Source organism: Leptodactylus fuscus, chromosome 1 (genome assembly GCF_031893055.1).
Source record: "Leptodactylus fuscus isolate aLepFus1 chromosome 1, aLepFus1.hap2, whole genome shotgun sequence".
In the NCBI taxonomy this organism is placed as follows: domain Eukaryota; kingdom Metazoa; phylum Chordata; class Amphibia; order Anura; family Leptodactylidae; genus Leptodactylus; species Leptodactylus fuscus.
Window position 1 is genome coordinate 190,179,459 of NC_134265.1, and position 21,122 is coordinate 190,200,580.

The 21,122-nt window shown below is 39.3% G+C and overlaps 1 protein-coding gene across 1 annotated transcript; it reads right to left on the minus strand.

The window, feature by feature from the left end:
• Positions 1 to 571: 571 nt before the first annotated feature.
• Positions 572 to 20,577, minus strand: RNF170 (ring finger protein 170). Its single transcript, XM_075280491.1, has 7 exons — positions 20,330 to 20,577; positions 12,219 to 12,377; positions 10,398 to 10,473; positions 9,813 to 9,921; positions 9,548 to 9,621; positions 8,772 to 8,879; positions 572 to 2,199 (listed from the first exon to the last, which is right to left on the minus strand). Exons 2-7 carry the CDS (start codon positions 12,353 to 12,355, stop codon positions 1,930 to 1,932), a joined length of 774 nt encoding a protein of 257 aa, XP_075136592.1. The 5' UTR covers positions 12,356 to 12,377; positions 20,330 to 20,577; the 3' UTR covers positions 572 to 1,929.
• Between the last annotated feature and the right edge of the window lie 545 nt (positions 20,578 to 21,122).

Here is a 21,122-nt window from a genome sequence, read left to right on the forward strand (position 1 = left end):
TCATGGATACATGATGAATTAGAAGACAGTATGTTTTTGTGTACCGTGTACCTTTAAAATGTTTTTAAATTTTGACATTCAATTAAAAGCTATGTTTTAGCATATTACATAATATCATGCTGGACTACTTTTTTCTTTTTTGCTTGCATTTATTGTCCCTATCAGGGGGACTGGTCCGTGCATCTTCATCTGTGGAATAGTCCTGATAGGCTGTGAACTCACATTGCATTAGTACTTCTTTTGTACACTGGCTTCACTCTGTGCTGTAGGATTACCTCCCCTACCTGCTGCACAGCTCTCCCCATCAAAGGATAGGGGGTTGAGCTGGGTATCAATTAGAGGACATTATCTACAGCACAAAGTCTGGGAAAGGTAAGAAGTTCTTCATCTTGTTTGCATATGAGTAAAACAGCTATGTTCTCAATAATGGAGCTGTAATGCTGAAAAGCCAAGGCAGATTTGGGAAATGTGTAAGAACCACTACAAAGTACTGGGATTACTTGGATTACAATTTCTTTCTGTTGACAGACTCCATACTAACACACACGTTTCTGTCAAAAAAAGACGAAAATAGTTTAACAGAAACTAATGTAAAAGGTTTCACCATTCTCTTATACTTATTATTGATGTCCTATCCTATAGACCAGTGATGGCGAACCTTTTAAAGACCGAGTGCCTAAACTGAAACCCAAAACCCCACTAATTTATTGCAAAGTGCTAACACGGCAATTTAACCTTAATTCTGTGTAGATCCACAATTGCGGACAATTACGGACCCTCAAAATACATTTGTATGAATGGGGTTTTACAGAGCTTTCAATAATACAAACCAACTTTGTACTGCACTATTCACATAGCACAGGATCTGTTTCTTAGTGACCGTGCAATGTTATTACAGCCTGTACTAATATTACGTCTGCTATAAAACAGATACTGTGTGATCTAAATAATGAGGGCCCCCCACACAGTACAATCTGCTGCAAATTGGCCCCCACACAGTATAATGTTACATAGATGGGTGCCCACAGAGAGGGCTCCAAGTGCCACCGCTGGCACACGTGCCATAGGTTCGTCATCACGACCATAGACCATTGACATTTAAATGGCTGGGGTCCAAATTCTGGCTTATCTTCTATTTAGCTAAATGAATATGTATGGGATGCAGCTCTTGCTTTAGCATCACCTTCCCTTCATTCTGCTGATCAGCAGATGTGCCAGGAGTCAAAATAGGCCACTGATAATTCTTGGAGAGGGTGTAAATTCTTGAAAACACACTCTCGAGAGGCCACAGACTGCATTGTATACCTACATATAAAAGAAAGTACATGGTGTGGAAAGTACATACGTTGTCTGTCTTTTCATTATCTTACATTGTCACACTTCAATCAGCAGAGGAACACTTTGCTTATATTCCATGTATTCTTTTGTATTAGCAAAGCTTTGGATATTTATTTAGACGTGGTGCATTTCTTTCTAGTAGGATAGGGTAATTTGAGTTCCAACCCCTTCAGATCCTTGTTCCCCCCAAAAAAAGTACATCTCAAACTTATAACACTGTCAGGACGGTTTTTTTTTATAAATTGCAGGGACACTCAGAGAAAAATCTAATCTCTGAGGCAAGTGTAATAGAAACTCATGTATAGAGAAGGGAAATACACAAGCAACTGTTGAGGTGGCATCGTAGCCATGTTGATGACCAGATGATTCGTAATGGATTTTATCATAAAGTTTACATTATAATAAAACAAAGAAACATCTGGTGCTCTCAGGAAAGACATATCAAATAAAAAACCATTATTGTCCAAGTGGCCAAGAACTTTTTACCATATTGGAGAACAAACTATAAAAAAAAATTCCAGTTAGTCAGTAAATTCAAACCTGCATAGTTGTTGAAAGGCTCCTATAATGCAGAACTTGTCACACCATCTTTCACCTATTTAACCTTTGAGTCACGATTTCCCGGTACATTATAGATATGTAAATAAGTAGTAAAAATATGACAAACAAGTCATCCATGAAGCCTAGGATACCAAATAGAGCTTCAGGAATTATGTCCAAGGGGGAAACCAGATAGAACAATGCTCCAAGAAGGCAGAGTACAATTCTTATTCGAAACATCCGGAATAAGCCACCCACAGAAAACATTTCACGGAACGCATGACGTAGCAACGTTGGCAAGTCCATAATTCTATCCATGAGCTAGAATAAAAAAGAAAAAAATACCATAATTTAACAAGCTGCTCTCTACAGATTTAAAGTGTACCTAATGTTTTAACAAACTTACAAAATAGTACAGTGTGTAGATGAGGAAAAACACTACATATCACTTCCATTTGCAACACATTAGACATTGGCTTACAGCAATATTTCACAACAAAAAGGTTATTATTTGGTTCGCTTTCATGCACTGCTTAGTTTAGCGACCTTTCCTAAAACTCTGCTACTGACAGCACCAAATGACTATAAACATCAGCTCTTACTGCATATAGGTCCTTGTTACAAGATTTAATCCTAGTCAATCCAGTGTGATCTTTGACTAAACAGAGGCAAACGCGTGTCTAAAAATGTATATTTAGTCAGTATAAGTACACAATTAAACACTTAAAATGTAACTAAACTTTCAGAGAACTTTATTTTCTGGCAGTATTTGTGTCAATAACAAATTTTGTAACATACTTTATTAACAAATTATGGCTCTTTGCAGGTGCTATTGCACAGATCTCAATCCTGACTCTGTTTTAAACTGGTGATACCTCTGAAAATAATACAGACCGAATTGTATGCAACCTTGTTTCATCTTTCATGCATCAGAAGAAAGTTTCTGTGTTTTATAACTGGAAGTGACCCTTCCCTTATCCTTTTTCTCTGTCTGTACACCATACACAGTGCAAAGCAGGGAAAGTATAAGTATGCTACAAAATTTATTAACCATTTTAGGACTGGCCAAATACACCTGGTTCAGGACCAGACATGTTTTCGGGTTTTTTCATACATGCAGTTTTGAGGGCTATAACATTTTTTTCCTTTGGGTTATTCAAATAATTTTTGTGTTTTTCCTAGTGATAAAACAGGGATTTATTTTTATGTTGAATTTATTTTTCCGTGTTTTTTATTTATTTTAATATCTGAGAAAAAAAGGAGAGGGAGTGTGTGTTTCATATTTAGCATTTTCATTTTTATAGTACAAAGTACTACTATTAACTAATTTCTATACTTTTCCCTTTTCAGTTACGGTAATTTTTATATACAAGGCAATTATTTTTGTGTGCCTGGGAGCAGAACTAGAACCTGTGATGTGGACGTGGATGGTGATTTTATGTTGTTGTTGTTTTTAACCGGTTAAGGACCGCCGTACGTAAATTTACGGCCTGCGGTCCAGGTACCTAAAGACCGGACTATTGTCAAAATACGTCCTGTCTTTAGGTACCTTCTTCGCGGGGGGAGAGGTGCGGGGAGGACAGGGGTTAGGTGTTACTAACACCTAACCCCTTCCTCAATAACGTCCAGTCGGAACTGAGTCCGACTGGACGTTTTAACCCTTTCGATCGCGCCGTGAAACATCACGGCGCGATCGAAAGGCATGAAGGTGATCGGCACCCCCCGCGGTGAGATCGGAGGGTGCCGATAGCAGTAAAAGGTAGTCTGGGGTCTGGCCAGTGACCCCAGACTACCGGAGCCCCCACATACCTGGTGATCCTGCCAGGACCTTCTGATGTCAGGCTGTGCGTCTACACAGCCTGACATCCTGCTACGGAATGCCATGTGGGACACCTGCATGCTGTGTCTCACATGGCATTCTATATCAGCAAAGTATTGCTGATTGAAGTGGACACATGAATGGACACATGAAAAAGAAAAAAAAATGAAAAAAATAAAATAAAATGAAGTGTATGAAAAAAATTAATAAAGTTATAAAGCCCAAAAATCTCTTTTTCTCTATAGAAAATGAATTGTATAAAAAAAGAACTAAAAAGTAATAAAAACAATGCATATTTGGTATTGTTGCGTCCGTAACAATCTGTACAATAAAACTGAAATAATATTTAATGTACACGGCGAACGCCGGAAAAAAAAACCTGAAAAAACTCGCCGGAAGTAATGATTTTTCGCCATCTCACCATACAAAATATGCTATAAAAAGTGATCAAAAAGTCATATGCATCCGATAACAGTACCAATAAAAAGCGCAGGTTGTCCCGCAAAAAATAAGCCCTCAACCAACACTGTCAACCGAAAAATAAAAATGTTACGCCTCTTAGAAGATGCGATGCAAAAAACATTGATTTATGTCCCCAAATGTGTTTTTCCTCTGCAGAACTAGTAACACATAAAAAAATACTATAAATGAGGTATCGCCGTAACCGTACCGACCCGCAGAATACAGGTAACATGTTACTTATACTGTACGCTGCATGGTGTAAAATTAAAAAAGTAAAACTCAATGCCAGGATTGATTTTTTTTTTTTTTTTACATCCAGCAAAAAAGGGTTAATAAAATGTATTCAATAAGATGTAGACACCCAAAAACAGTGTCATTACGAAATGCATCTCATCCCGCAAAGAACAAGCCCTTATATGGCCGCGTCACCAGAAAAATAAAGAAAATATAGCATCTAGCAATGTGAAGACAAAAGTCCGCAAAAAAAAAATCGCCAAATTATTAGAACACAACTGGCTGCGGCAGGAAGGGAATATATAAGCTGTGTGAGCAAATATCAGGGGACACCCCAGATTTACAGCTTATGAGGGAAAAGACACCAGAAGTGACCCCAAAGTGACTCCCAGAGCAACTCCCCCAATCATAGGAGCTACTGGAACATAGTAGGGAATTTGGTGTTTGCAATGTTCTCCGCACAGCTTATATATTCCCTCTTCGCCATCCGCTGTGCAGTCACGTCTGGGATACTAATGCTCACTACACCCCCTGATAAATTCTGAGGGGTGCAGTTTTCAAAATGGGGTCACTCCTGGTACCCCATGGAATCCACTTTTCTGGTACCTTACAGGCTCTACAAACATGACATGACGTCCAGATACCAAACATCTGAATCTGTACTCCAAAAGCCGCATAGCGCTCCTTCCCTTCTGCGCCCTGCTGTGTGCCCAAACTGCAGTTTATGACACATGTATGACACATGTATGACACTGGTGTACCCAGGATAACGGACGTAATGTCATATGTGGGTATAATCTGATATTAGGGCACAGCCGGACACAGAAGGGAAGAAGGGTCATTTGATTTTTGGAGCACAGACGGTTTGGTTTTTGGATGCCATGACACTTTTGCAGAGCTGAAACGCCAGTAAAGTGGAATCCCCTGATATGTGCCGTTATTTTGGAAACTACACCCCTGAAGGATTTCTCCAGGGGTACAGAGAGCATTTTAACCCCCAAGTGTTGCTATAACTTATTATCCATAAATGAATACGAAGCTGATTGTGAGAGGTGAAAATGACCATTTTTCCAGGAATACGTCCTTTCAGTGCGTAATATGTTGTGCCCACCTTGTATCAGAGATGAACGCTCTAAAAGCTGTTGTGCCCAGGATACCCGCTTAACAGTTTTTGGAGTGTCTCTGCTGACATAAGTCGGGCACAACATGTTGCACACTGAAATGGCAAATCTGTAAAATTTTCATTTTTAACTTCTCTATCAGTTGCGATTTCATTTCTGGAAACTAAATAAATGCAACACTCAAGGGTTAAAAATTCTCGCTACACCACTTGATAAATCCCATCAGTGGGGTAGTGTCCAAAATAGGGTGACATGTCTGCGGATTCCACTTTATTGGCAATTCAGGGGCTTTGCAAAAGTGGCATGACGTCCAAAAACCAAACTGTGCTCCAAAAACCAAAATAGCGCTCCTTCCCTTCTGTCCCCGGCTGTGCCCAAACAGCCGATTCTACCCACATATGGCATTAAGTCCGTTATCCGGGGTACACCAGTGTCATACATGTGGGCATACACTGCTATTTGGGTACCCAGCAGGGTGCAGATGTGAAGGAGCAATATGTGCTTTTGGAGTGCAGATTTAGATTCTTCGTTTTTGGACACCATGTCACATTTGCAGAGACCCTAAAATTGCCCCTACAAAATGGGGTCACTTCTTGGTGAATTCCAGTTTACTGGCACCTCCAGGGCTCTGCAAAAACAACATGGTGCCCAGAGGGTCCCTCTAAATCTGTACCCCAAAAGCTAAAACGCACAGTGGTCCTTCCCTTCTGAGCCCTACTGTATGCCCAAGCAGCAGTTTACACCCACATATATAATTTTTTGACCCCCGGGATGGCCCCTTAATAGTTTTAGGAGTGCAGGTCTCTGACAACACAAAGTGGGTGCAACGTATTGGGCACCGAAATGGCATATTTTTAAAAATTTCAATTTTCATTTTGTACATTAATTTTTGGGAAGCATTTTAGGCTCAAAATGATAAAACCCCTTGATACATTCCTTGACAGGTGTAGTTTCTAAAATGGGGTCACTTTTGAGGGGTTTCCATTGTATTGATACTTTAGGGGCTCTGCAAATGCGACACGGCACCTGAAAACTATTCCAGCAACATCTGCCCTCCAAAATCCAAATAGCGCTCTTTCCATTCTGAGCCCCACCATGTTCCCATATTATGATCACATATGGGGTATTGCCGTGTTCAGAAGAAATTGTGTAACAAACTGTGGGGGCTTTTAATTCTTAAACTATTTGCAAAATTAAAACTATGGCGCTAAATGGATGATTTATTGGGAAAAAAAGTAATTTTTCATTTTCACGTCCCAATGTTAATAAAATCTGTGAAACACCTGTGAGGCCAAAATAGTCACTCTACCCCTAGATAAATTCTATGAGGGGTGTAGTTTCCAAAATGGGGTCACTTATAGGCGGTTTCCACTGTATTGGTACTTTAGGGGCTCTGCAAATGCGACATGGGACCTGAAAAATATTCCAGCAAAATCTGCCCTTCAAAAGCCAAATACCTCTCTTTCCATTCTGAGCTCCACCATGTTCCCATACAGCAGATTATGACCCCATATGGGGCATTTCTGTGTTCAGGAGAAATTGTGTAACGAACTTTAGGGAGCTTTTTCTCCTTTATCCTCTTGTGAAAATTAAAAATTTGGGGCTAAATTGACAGTTTGTTGGAAAAAAAGTAATTTTTCATTTTCATGGCCCAATGTTAATAAAATCTGTGAGACAGCTGTAGGGTCAAAATGCTCACTATACCCTTTCATATGTTCTGTGGGGGGTGTAGTTTCCAAAATGGGGTAACTTTTAGGGGGTTTCCACTGTATTGGTACTCTAGGGGCTCTGCTAATGCGACATGGCACCTAAAAATAATTCCAGCAAAATCTGCCATCCAAAAGCCAAATAGCGCTCTTTCCATTCTGAGCCCCGCCATGTTCCCATACAGCATACTATGGCCACATATGGGGTATTGCCGTGTTCAGGAGAAATTGTTTAACAAACTGTGGGGGGCTTTTACTCCTTTAACCCCTTGTGAAAATGAAAACTTTGGAGATAAAGTGACATTTTAGTAATTTTTCATTTACACATCCCAATGTTAGTAAAATCTGTGAAACAACTGTAGGGTCTAAATGCTGACTATACCCCTTGATGAATTCTGTGAGGGGTGTGGATTCTAAAATGGGGTCACTTTTGGGGGGTTTCCATTGTTTTGGTACTCTAGGGTCTCTGCAAATAAGGCATGGCGCCTGAAAATTATTCCAGCAAAATCTGCTTTTCAAACACCCAGTGTCGCTCCTTCCCTTCCATGCACTGCCGTGTGCCCAAAAATCAGTTTATACCCACATGTGGGGTATTTCTGTGCATGGGAGAAATTGCACAATAAACTGTCAGATGCATTTTCTCCTTTAACCCTTTGTGAATGTGTTAATTTTAGGTCTAAATGAATGTATTAGTGAAAAAAAATGAAATGTCTAAATTTCACTGCCATATTATTTTTATTCTTATGAAATGCTTAAAGGGTTAACAAACATCCCAAATGCTGTTTTGAATAATTTGAGGGGTGCAGTTTTGAAAATGGGGTAATTTATGGGGGTTTCTATTATATAGGCTTTTATAATTACTTTCAGAACTGAAGTGGTCCCTAAAAAATTGGTTTGGAGAATTATCTTGTAAATCTGGAAAATCGCTGTTACACTTGTAAGCCTTGTAACATCCAAAATAAATTAAAAGACAATCAAAAGATGATGCCAATATAAAGCAGAGATATGATAGATAATATTTATTCATGTATTTGGGTGGTATGACTATCTGCCTGAAAAGCAGAGAATTTCACATTTTGAAAATTGCAATTTTTTTCAAATTTCCATCAAATTTCCTAGTTTTTTTTTTTATAAATAAATACAAAAATATTGATTAGTGTTTACTACTAACATGAAGTATAATGTGTTACGAAAAAAACAATCTCAAAATCATTTGTGTAAGTTAAAGCGTCTCAAAGTTATTGCCATTTAAAGTGACACATGTCAGTTTTGAAAAAAGAGGCCTGGTCTTTAACATACTTTTGGGCCTGGTCCTTAACCGGTTAAACATTAGGTTCCCCCTTTAGTACACAAATGCTGCCAGAAAATCAAAAGTTGTTTGAAAGATTAGTTACAATTTATACAATCCATAAAGTTTACACGAAGTCCCAGTGGATCTCAGGTTAAGAAAGGCACGAGAACTGGAGTGCCACAGTACAGCCTTTTGCATGTAACGTGGCTCAATGATAATAGAAAACAATCATAAAAGCCATTTTTTTTCATTCCACTTACAGATCGGGGCTGACCAGAAAATCGTCTATTATAACTATTAACTTCCTGAAATATTTCTTGGGCATCTGGTTGCTCGCTGGCTTGAAATACTGGAAACAATAAAGTAACCTAGGATTTAAAAAAAAGAAAAACAACAGTTTACTGAAAAACAGGAGTACAATTGCTGCATTTCTATCATATAAAGGAAGGAAATACTATATAGTTGTCTGGCCTCTCATCTAAAAATATGAATGGCTTGGCTAAATGTGCAGGGTTATTTTAAATGAAAGACAGGAAAAGAAGAGGCTTGGGACTGATAGTATGCCTGATCCTTTGATTCCCTAAAGCAGACCTCAAGGGATTTCAGGGTACACCAATAAACATTAGGCTGTCAAATGATCATGACAAACTCAATGTGAGCTTAAACAAAAAAAAAAAAAAGATTTGGTCAAACTGTTATGCAAAGGTGCATACTAAGCAGTGTATTTCACTTTGCTGTATGAAGGGTACTCATCCGCAACATTCACAATGGTCACATATCACTGTATTTTTGACATGAGGGAGGAAAAATGAGTACTCGGAGGAAACTCACAAAAATATGGGAAGACCATACAAACAGATGTTTCCCTTAGTCAGATTCGAACAAGGTATCGCTACTAGCTGCTGTCCTGCCCTATTCCTAGCAGATCTGCAAACATTAAATACTAAACTTTTCCTTTAAAGGCAGACTGTTAATCTGGTCTTGAACTCACATCCATTTATAACAGAATCACAACTATCAAAACATAAAATCTTACTATTTGTCGGCAAATGGGACAGCTGATAGCACCAAGCCATGACCCGTATCTCCAGTAGGCAATAATGCATGGACCTATATAAGGATAAAATTGTATCATTTTTTTTTGTTTTCTAATTGTTACTTATGCAATTAGAAACCTCAAACTAGAACTGTGTGTGTTATATGAGATAAACAAATCAAAGGGTGGTTAATAAAGGATGGATCACATTCATGGAGAGGGAGTTCAAAAAAAAAAAAAAAAAGAAGTAAGTTTACTTATTTACCACAAAAAAGATGTCCACAGTTAGTTTCCACTGGAAATGTAGCCTGCTGCAAACAAACTGGGCAAGACATATCAGAGTAGAATTGATGTCGAGGTTGGACAGTTGTTTCCTGTTAATTGAAAAATACATTAACCAAAAAATAAACTTTTCCAAGATTCAACACAGTTTAGTGATGTCACATCTTAAAGGAAATGACATGATAAAGTAAAAATAAATATATACATACATATAAATTAGCTGCTTCCTTTGGTCAAGTTTCTAAAAACTCTACTCATTTGGTCAACAATAACTATGTCTGCCACAAGAACTCAGTGAATGCTTGATCCCACTGCTATCCCAGACTCCAGAAGAGTAAACTGTGCAGTAATGCAGCAATTCAAAAGCAGGAATGTATCGCTACATTATTCACCACATATGCCATATATAAGGGAACATCTAGTTTTTCATATCATGTTGTCAACAATAGGAAGATATTAAACCGATGGCATATTTATACTAATGTATTGCACTAGTACAGAAAGAGAGGGGCTTTCTAGTTTTGATTCTGGACTGACTGTGCTTAGTGATATACATGGGTTAACATACCTGTTCATTTTGTAGCTGCTCTCTAATGGCCCTTACCCGTTCTTGATTTTCAGGGTGAATATTTTGCTGCTCATTTCTGTTTAACAAATGAGAAATATTGGTTTTATGAAAGGATAACATTAAGTTCACACCATCAATGCTCACGATATGAAAACGGGATTAGTTGTGTATACAGATAAAACAGTTCAGTGTTTTCCAGGTCAAAAAGGAAAATGTATGTTGTGTGCAAACTGGAGTATTAAAGGGGTTTGCTGGGACTTTCTATCTTTTGGGTAGGTCATGTATATCAGATTGGACCAATTCCCCTTTGATCATCTGAATGAATACATTACTCAAGAAATAAAACATCACATAAAATGAATAAACGGGTACAAAATAAGATATCAATGGTCCATGAGGAGTATGATTCATAGAAAGATAATATTAATGACATCAGAAGTTCCTGGATCTCCTTTTATTCCTTAAATTTTTTTTATTTTCAATCTATGATTGATGATGTACATGTAGATAGTCATATATTTTCCAATCTTTATATTCCCTACACAATAATAGTGCCTTGATTAGCATACCACCTGATATTGAAAATTGGGGGGCGGGGGCACATGTGGGTGGAAGGACAGGAGCTATGAATAGTTGGCCATGTTCCAATCACCCCAATAACCTGGGAGACTCTAGGGTGTGTTTCCTGCCCTTCCCATAGTGGGGGATTCCTAGAGATTTGGGGTATACCTTCTGAGCTTTTAATGGTACCCCTATATGGTCCTCATATGACCAGTATATTTATTTTATTTATTGTTTAAATATATTTTTTATTACTATTCTATTATTAGCATTTATTTTTATATATATTTTTAGTTTTTATTTATATTTTTCTAATTGCCAGTTGATGGCATATAAATTTATGTGGGCACATTTATATCAGTTTATAATCTTTCCCTATGATTGATATATATACACACACACAAAACCATAAAAGGATCCCCCTACCTCCAAGAATTGGGTCCTTGAGCAAGAAAGACTAGTATTGCTGAAGCACCCTCTCTAACTGATGGTGTTTCGAGGATTATAAGGAACCTAATTAAAGAGGTTTCCTTCCATAATTCTCTTGCTCACACTGGGGTTAAAACAATCTTCTTGAATCTCCTTTGCATACGAGCTTCCGGGGGTCTCCTTTCTTTACAAAAAGATTAATGGGTGTTTGAGACTCAATCTAATATTGTGGTGAGAACAAGGATTTACCGGAATGGAGGATAGAGAAGTTGCGCTCTCTCCTATAGCTGTAAGTAGACTAATTTTTATTCATTGATAACTCATTCAATAACGCCTCTTGGTATAAACAAGGTCTTCTGTTGCTTATAAAGCAAAGGCATCAGAGCAGACCCCCCAAATCTTATAATGATGACCTAGATAGTAAAACAATATTAAAAACCTGGAAAACCTCAATTTCACCCTTTGACTAAACATGTATGATCGAGCATCCAGCCAACAACTATCTTATGTAAGGATTGTTGGTGCATCCATGAATGGAATACTCCACTGTTTAAAAGACAATACTAGGTATGCGTGCTGTGAGTAGTCAATGCAATGAAATAAGAATATGTATGGTTAGATTATCAGACTATAATGGGGTCCGCTTGATGTCCGTTGGGTTTTCATAGTTTTTAAAACTGAAACGGCGGAATTTGTGGAGACTCCAATACAAATGTGAACCAATCTCACACGTTGGAGCACTTTCCTCTGCGCAAATGTAGCAGATTTCAGTAGTCAAGGAAATAGAAATTGTATTTTATTTCATGTACAAAGAAACCTGCCAATACATACCTTAACATTAAATATGTGAGAGCAGCGATAAAGATTAGACTGATAACCACTGCAGCAACCACTTGGTTGCTTACACCTTCAATAAATGATCCATCAACTAATGGCAAGTGTAGAATATCTTGTTGGTTTTCAGCCATCCCAGAAAACAGGCATTAATTTCTAAAAGACAAAAAAGAAAAAACATGATCTGTAAACTGAAATGTGCAAATAATATCATTCCCCCACTTCCATAGGTTTCCAGTAAAGGCAATTCTAAATTATTCTTACCATTATCAAAGGATTCTGCTCGTAGCTTTCATGTTATTGAATGCGTTCAGAGCAACTGATAATACCATTTTTCCCTTCGAGAGACCCAAACTCGTTCCAGTGCTGGCAGTCGTCCACTTAATTTCTGGGGTCCATATACATTATACCCTTCTTTACTTTACTTGTAGCCATGCCTCCTCCATCCTCTCTCCCTCTGTTATATCATCCCCTGTCCTAGTTGAGCATTTTAAAGGGGTATTCCAAGTCTTAGGTCTTCAACCCTTCCCGACATCCACTGTAATAGTATGGCGCTGCCAGGAAGGACCTCCCGTAAACTGGCGTAGTACTATGGCGGAAGCATGTTGAGCAAACAGAAACTGTGTGTGCACCCTGCTTGGCGAGTGCCAGCTGTATGTTAATCGTAGTAACAATAAACAATAACTAAAGCCCCAAAAATCGCATTTTCCCATATAAAATGTTTTATTATGTAAAATAAAAAAAGAAAAAAAAAAGAAAAAAATTCACTGCATCCGTCAAAAAAAATCACTGCGTCCGTAAAAACCCGAAAAATAAAACGAAAACATTATTTAACCCGCATTCTGAACGACATTAAAAAAAAAAATAACATAGAAAAACACACTAAATTATGATTATTCGCCACCTTTGCCTCAAAATAATGAAATGGTCAGATGAAAACCAAAATGGTACAAATAAAAAGCACATCTCGTCCTGCAAAAAATAAGCCCTCAACCAGCTGTAAAGAGAAAAATAAAAATGGTATGCCTTTCAGAAAATGGTGGTGCAAAAATAATTAGCATTACCACCTTAGGGTAAATGTATCATGGGCACCTGAAAATGATACTGCTCTCCAAAAGCCTAAGGGTAAGTTCACACAGAGTTTTTTTTAAATCAATGGGAGCCGCTCAGGTCTTTTTCCCGGGAGCCGTTTCTTCCGACTCCCGGAAAAAAGAAGCAAGTTGCTCATTCTTCAGGCCGAGACGCCTTGCAATTCGGCCTGAAGACACATCCTCCTCCGGACTAGGACCATTCATTGGGCCTAATCCGGAGCAGAGTATGCGGCTGGATGCTGATGCAGTGCACCGGCTTTCAGCCGTGGCTACCCGGTTTTTGGATCGGAACCTGAGGCGGCCTCCGCCTCAGATCCAAAAAACCCCATGTGAACTTACCCTAATGGTGCTTACTCCCTTCCTTGCCCTACCGTTTGCCAATACAGTAGTTTTCCTCCACATGTGGAGTACTTCCGTAGTCAGGAGAAATTGCGTGACAAATTGTTGAATACATTTTCTCCTTTAACCCCTTGTAAAAATGAAAACAAATTGTGGCTAAAGCAACATTTTATTGCAAAAAATATAATATTTAGTTTTCACTGTCCAATGTTAATGTTAATATAATCTATGACACAGCTGTTGGATCAAAATGGTCAGTATAGCTCTTGAGAAATTCCATTGTTCTGGTACTTTAGGGGCTCTGGAATTGAAACATGGAACCCAAAAACTATTCCAGCAAAATTTGCCCTATAAAAGCCAAATAGCACTCTTTCCATTCGAAGCTCCGCCATGTACACATACAGCAGATTATGATCACATGTGGGGCATTGCCGTATTCAGAATAAATTGTGTAACAAACCGTATGGTGCTTTTTCTCCTTTAACCTTTTGTGAAAATTATAAATTTGGGTCTAATATGACATTTTACTGGAAAAAAAGTAATATGTAATTTTCATATCCTAAGGGTAGTAAAATTGGTGAAACAGCTTTTGGTTCCAAATGCTGACTATATCCCTCGATAAATTCCTTGAGGGGTCTAGTTTCCAAAATGAAGTCATTTATTGGGGATTTCCACTGTGCTGGGACCTCAGGGGCTCTGCCAATGTGACATGGGGTCTGAAACAAATTGCAGCAGAATCTGCCTTCTGAAAAGCTCAATGGTTCTCCTTCCCTGCTGTTTGCCAATACAGACATTTACATCTACATGTGGGTCATTTCTATAGTTTAATTTAATTGCTTAACAAATTGTGTTGTGCACTTCTCCTTTAACCTCTTGAAAAATGAAACATTTTGGGTTAAAGCTACATTTTATAGATAAGGAAAAAAAAAAAGTCACTCAAGGGTAGTTACGAGAGATGAGCTCCCGGTTCGAATAGCACGCACCCATAGGAATGAATGGACACAGCCGGCACACAGGGGGTTAAGCGGCCGGCCGCCGGCAAAGCCGGTGTGCCGGCCACTTCCATTCATTCCTATGGGTGCGTACTATTCGAAATTGGAGTTTCGAATAGTTTTCGCTCATCTCTAGTAGTTACTCAATGGTAATATAATCACTGAAAGGAGTGATCTAAAATAAAACTTTTAATAGGATATCTAAAACAACATATGATATATATGTACAAAAATGTGACCGGAAAAGGCAAAAATCAAAATGAGGTGATAACTACAGCTACTAGATAAAGGCCACTAATCACTTACTGAATGTATGATATCGATCAATTCAATGATTAAACAGAGTCCTCAACAATCAATAATGAGGAAACTCTATATGCATGTGGAGTAGAGAGCAAAAAAAGTAGCGCTGAATAAACAACCAGGACGGACTCACTATCCTAACACTATGGGCGCGTTCACATCTGCGCCCGAGGTCTGCGCTTTCAGGTTTCCGTTTCCTGCCCGAAACTGGGTAGGAAATGGAGACCTACAGGCATTTTTCAAACCCTTTCATTTGAATGGGCTTGAAAAGTGTCCGGCTGTGAGCGCCGGTGAGCGTTTTATGCTCTCCACGGAGAAACTGTTTTTTTTTTAACTGGACACAGAGTCGGACATGCAGGAAATTCTAGGGCCAAACGAAAATATTAGTAAAAGAAAATTTCACCTCTATTTTAATTTCCATTTTCACCTCTACCTTAATTCCTGTTAAGCACTTACAGGGGTGAAATACTTGGTATATGTTGTTTTGGCTTATTTAAGGGGTGCAGTTTTGAAAATGGGGTGATTTATGGGGGTTACTAATACAGGGGGGCTTTCAAAACCCTTTCATAACTGGATTATTCCCTTGAATAATGGGTTTTGGAAAAGTCCTTGAACATTTTTGAAAATTGTTTGACTTGTAAACCTTATAATGTCCATAAAAAATAAAAGGGTGATTAAAATTTGATGCCGACATAAAGCAGGGACCTGGTAAATTAGATTTCTGATCTAATTTTGGTGGTATGACTATCTGTATGCAATACACATCATTTCAAACTTTTTAGAATGCCTATTTTTCATACTTAAACACAAAACATATCAACCTAAATTTACCACTAAGATGAAGTACAATGTTTCACGAAAAAACAACATCAAAATTACTTTGGTGAGTTAAAGTGTTCCAAAGTTATTGCCAGATAAAGTGCCACCTAAAGTGTCACATTTGAAAAACTGAGCTTGGTCAGGAAGTCTAAAAACTGGGTACAGTGGGAAGAGGTTAATATTAAATTAGCAGGAGTCAGACATCTGAGACCCAGAGCATCAGCTGTCCTCAGCAGACAGCTCGGTTCTGTGTGCAGTGACTGTGCCGAGTTACTGCAGATAAGCTCCTATAGCAAACAGGAGCCGATTTGCAGTCATTCAACACTATAAAGAAAACAAGAATTATCTGCTTCTGGCTCTGTTCTCCCTATAGTGGGTGCAAAGAGCAGCTGATCGGAGGGTTTTCTCAGTGTCCGATCCCTGCTAATCTGATATTGATGATGAATCCTATAGATAGGTCATCAAAATTGATTGCCTGGGAGACCCCTTTAAAATTATATTTCTATCTATCTATGCTCTCCGTGGCGAAACTGTTTTTTTTTTAAACAGGACACAAAGTCCTGCATGTCCGACTTTGTGCCTGATTAAAAAAAACAAAAACGGTTTCGCCACAGAGAACATAAAACGCTCACCAGTGCTCACAGCCGGACACTTTTGAAACCCATTTAAATGAATGGGTTTGAAAAATGACTGCTGGTTTCCGTCTCCTGCCCAGTTTCGGGCCGGAAATGGAAAACTGCAGAACAGAGACCGGGCGCAGATGTGAATGAGCCCTGAGTTGCTCAGATGAGCAGGGTTTTTTTCCTTTTGCCTGAAGTTAAGGCTGTATTTTGTTTTGCTCATTTTGTGCCTGAAGTCAAGGTTTATTTATTTTCCTTTTTTTTCCTAAGGGGGCGTTCACACTACCGTTGGTGTCCGTTATGAAGGTGTCCGTTTAAAAGAAAAAAACCGGACACCTATCATAACGGACACTAACTGATGTTCATGTGTCCGTTTTTTTTAACTGATCCATTTAATGGATCAGTTAAAAAAATGGACACATTAGTATCAGTTGGCATCAGTTAGTGTCCGTTTTTTTATACTGTCCGTTTTTTCTTTTTTGCCGTTTATGCTTTCTGAGCATGTGCAGTAAATAAACGGACAGAAAATAACGGACTGTAACTGATGGCCATCAGTTACTGTCCGTTATATGTCCGTTGCCCATAGACCTCAATGTTAAAAAAAAAAAAAACGGACACTTTCTGTCCGTTTTTTCAAACGGACAAAAAAATCCTGCATGTGTGATTTCTCTGTCCGCTTGAAAAAATGGACATGGTTGTTAACGGACCCTTAAGGACACAAACTGACAACAGATGAAATCCCATTGAAATGAATGGAAATTGTAACGGACACAGCTAGTGTCCCTTGCTAAAATCTTGCACGGACAGTAGCAACGGACACTGCAATCGGACACCAACGGTAGTGTGAACGCCCCCTAAATAAACCGGTTTGCTGCATATTTTCTGTCCCTGTCTTGACTGTTTGGGTCCACACCACTGCTGCTACCGAGCTAACTACCCCAGAGTGCCCACAGCCTAAGAAATAAATATAAAATGTGTTTCAGCCATAATCTGATTATTAGCAGCAGAAAAACTGCTTGAACACTATGTAACAAGGTTTATACAATTATAGAACAGACTTCTCTGCAGAAATCATATGCACATATTACAACAAATGTCTATCACAGATTTTCTATTAGGACACATGCACGCAGAGACCTCTCAGTTGGCATACGCGCCGTCGCTAAGATCGCACACTAATGGGAAATCCGTTACAGGATTCACTGTTAAGGAGCGATCGCTTCTTTCAGCTTCTATGTGCAGGACTGTGGCTTACGATGACTGCAGAGTGTAACCTTTGCCGTGATGCAGGCACAATGACATAGGTCATCAGCGCCTGAGATCAGAAGAAGGACGCTCTTTGTGGGACTGCAGCCATACTGGGTAAGTAGCATAAAGTACTCTGTGGTGGCCTACTGTGGAGCATTTAGTACTGTGTGGAGGCCTACTCAGAAGCATGTAACACTGGGGGGGGGGGCACTGTGGAGCATATAATACTGTGTGGGGGCACCTTCACTATTTAGATCACACAGTATCTGTTGCACGGTCACTATTAAAAGAGATCCAGTACAATGTAAATAGTGAACGTTAATTGTTCAAAAGTGCCAAATGCAAACTATTGCCTTTTAGCACAAAGTTATTTGTATCATTGAAAGCTCGGTAAAGCCCCATTTACACGCCTGTATTTTGCAGGTCTGTAACTGTCTGCAATTGTGAACCCGCACAGTATTAAGGTTCATTTGCTATGCTGGCACTTTGTGATAATTTAATGTGTTTTGGGTTGCAGTTTGTTCACTTGGTCTCTAAAAGGTTCACCATCACTGGTCTAAGCGCTTTTGCAGTACGTATGCATGGTTGCTTACTACTTTTTCTACCAGAAGAAAAAAAATGAAGTTACATTGATGTGATGATTTCTCCCCGTATCGCACGCCACACAAGCACAAGCCGCCTGTGGTTCAGGCAATATTGATATTCATCATGATGATACCTATGGATATGATAAATTATCTCAATGGGAAAAATATTGCAACTAACCATTCAATGCTTTAAATATTACCCTGTGCTACGTCTCCCTCACATCACATCTGTACAGTTAAATATTTGGAGTATCCAAGGTTCTGATGCATACCAGCCTGACCGAGGCGGTCATGTGAACAGGGTGCTATGACTGACGTGCTAGAAACTTGTTCGCATTTCCAATGTGTGATGTGTACATAGCCTGAAAGCAAGACATGGGGGTAAACTGGTAAAGTGACAGTCAGATGCTTCATGTGTGCTCCATGTCTGGTGCATTGCTAAGTCCAGCTTTATATTATTACTAGCTGGTACCCGCGACTTCGTCTGCGGTGATTGTAGCAGTGGGTATATACAGGGGTGGGTAAGGTTTTCGTACTGTGTATAAGGGATGGGATATGAAATGTAAGTTTGTATCTTGTTTTTGCTTAAATTCAGAGAATACGTGAGACTTTTGTGTTGAAGTTACTTTGTATTTGAGCCGCTATACGGTGTTGGTATAAACTGTACATAGTGACTTTGGGACCGAAGTATTTGAAGTTAACCCTTTCCCGCCGATGGCATTTTTTGATTTTGGTTTTTCGTTTTTGACTCCCCTCCTTCTAAACCCCATAACATTTTTATTTCTCCGCTCCCAGAGTCATATGAGGTCTTAATTTTTCTGGGACAAATTTTTCTTCCTGATGCCACCATTATTTATTCTATATAATGTACTGGGAAGCAGGGAAAAAATTCAGAATGGGGTGGATTTGAAGAAAAAATGCATTTCTGCGACTTTCTTACAGGCTTTGGTTTTACGGCGTTCACTGTGCAACCAAAATGACATGTCCCCTGTATTCTGTGTTTCGTTACGATTCCGGGGATACCAAATTTATATGGTTTTATTTACATTTTGACCCCTTTAAAAAATCCAAAACTATGTTAAAAGTTTTTTTTTTTGAAAAGTCGCCATATTCCGACAGCCGTAACTTTTTTATACGTCTGTGTACGGGGATGCATAGGGCGTCTTTTTTTGCGGGACCGGGTGTACTTTGTAGTTCTACCATTTTCGGGAAATGTTATTGCTTTGATCACTTTTTATTCAAATTTTTATCAGAATCAAAACAGTGAGAAAATGGTATTTTGGCACTTTTGACCATTTTTCCCGCTACGGCGTTTACCGAACAGGAAAAATATTTGTGTAGCTTTGTAGAGCGGGCGATTTCGGACGTGGGGATACCTAACATGTATGTGTGTCACAGTTTTTAACTACTTTTATATGTGTTCTAGGGAAAGGGGGGTGATTTGAATTTTTAATCCTTTTTATTTTTTTATATTTTTTTTACTTTTTTTTTTGCATTTATTAGACCGCCTAGGAGTATTGACATGGGTGGGCGGTGTCGCGGATTGTCAGAGCGGTGGGGGTCGGCAAACATGGCTGTTCCGGAGTGTTAAAGAGAGCCTCCTGGAGTATCGTTAAGGTGAGGGGCAAAGTGGTAAAGTATATGTATATGTGATTGTGTGGGGTTAGGGGCGAGGCTGCAGAGGGCAATATGAATTTTGTGGCTTGCTATGGTCCAAAGTGTGTGAGATTGCAGAGATGGTGGTGTGAGTTTGGGGTTTGTGGGGGTCCTGGCACAAACGTATGTGCGCTATTGTGACGAAAAGTAGCCTATTGTGCAATCGGGTGTATTAACTATGTTTGTGGAAACTTTCAGCCAAATCGGTCGAGCGGGTTTTGCGTGATTGAGGAACAAACATCCGAACATCCAAAACTCACAAACCCACAAACTTTCACATTTATAATATTAATAGGATAGGATTATTGTTGTTTATTTATATAGCAGCATTAATTCCATGGTGCTTTACATTTATACCACTCTCACTGGCACCATAGATGAATGCCCTACAATATGCTCCACATTCATGGCTATAGAAAGAGACAGACATGGTGTATACACTCATTCCAGTACCTGCACAGGTTTCATGGACACAGGGTCCTCCAGGGGTTGTCAGTTGTCACACAGCAGTCACTTTATAGTAACTTGGGGAACTACTAGAGAGAGACACAGCAGGGAAAAGCAATGAAGTCCTATGTACAGCTCCTGAAATCCCAGGGCAGGACAGAAACCTCATGTGAGGAGACTCCGCAGCGTTGACATTACCATAGGCAGCTTCTTCAGCATTCAGCTAGTCTGTCATCTCCTAAGACTGCCTCACGTCTTCCTGGAGGAGGGTTCTGAGCAGGAAGCACAACATCCATCACTTCCTGTGCCCTGCATAGAGCTAGCACGGTGCAGACATGTTCATGGCTGTGCTGGAGAGAGAAGCTTTACTGGAACACTAGAGTATGGGGTTACTAGGTTATGTCCATTAGCGCTATGGCTCGTGTGTGTGAGGGAGATGCGCGCCTCCTCCGTCTACCACACACAGCACTCCTCCTGATCCCTGTATGCATAGTATTCTCATCTTATCTCCTATCTAGTCTTATCCCTCCTCTGATGTGCTAGTGCTTACTGTAGGTAGCCTGTACTCTGCAGAGGAAAGTATCTAGACCCAACAGTACAGGTTATAGAGGGCCACTAGTACATTAATATATAGCCTATATCTCTACCACTAATATCAAGTAAAGCGGGCCTAGATCAAATACTACCATGTCCAGACCCCCCACTACAGTAAATGGAAGATGGGGGCCATGGAACTAAGTTGGTGAACGTAAAAGCTATGCTAGAGAGGATGTGCTATTTTGGATTAAAATCCTCTGTA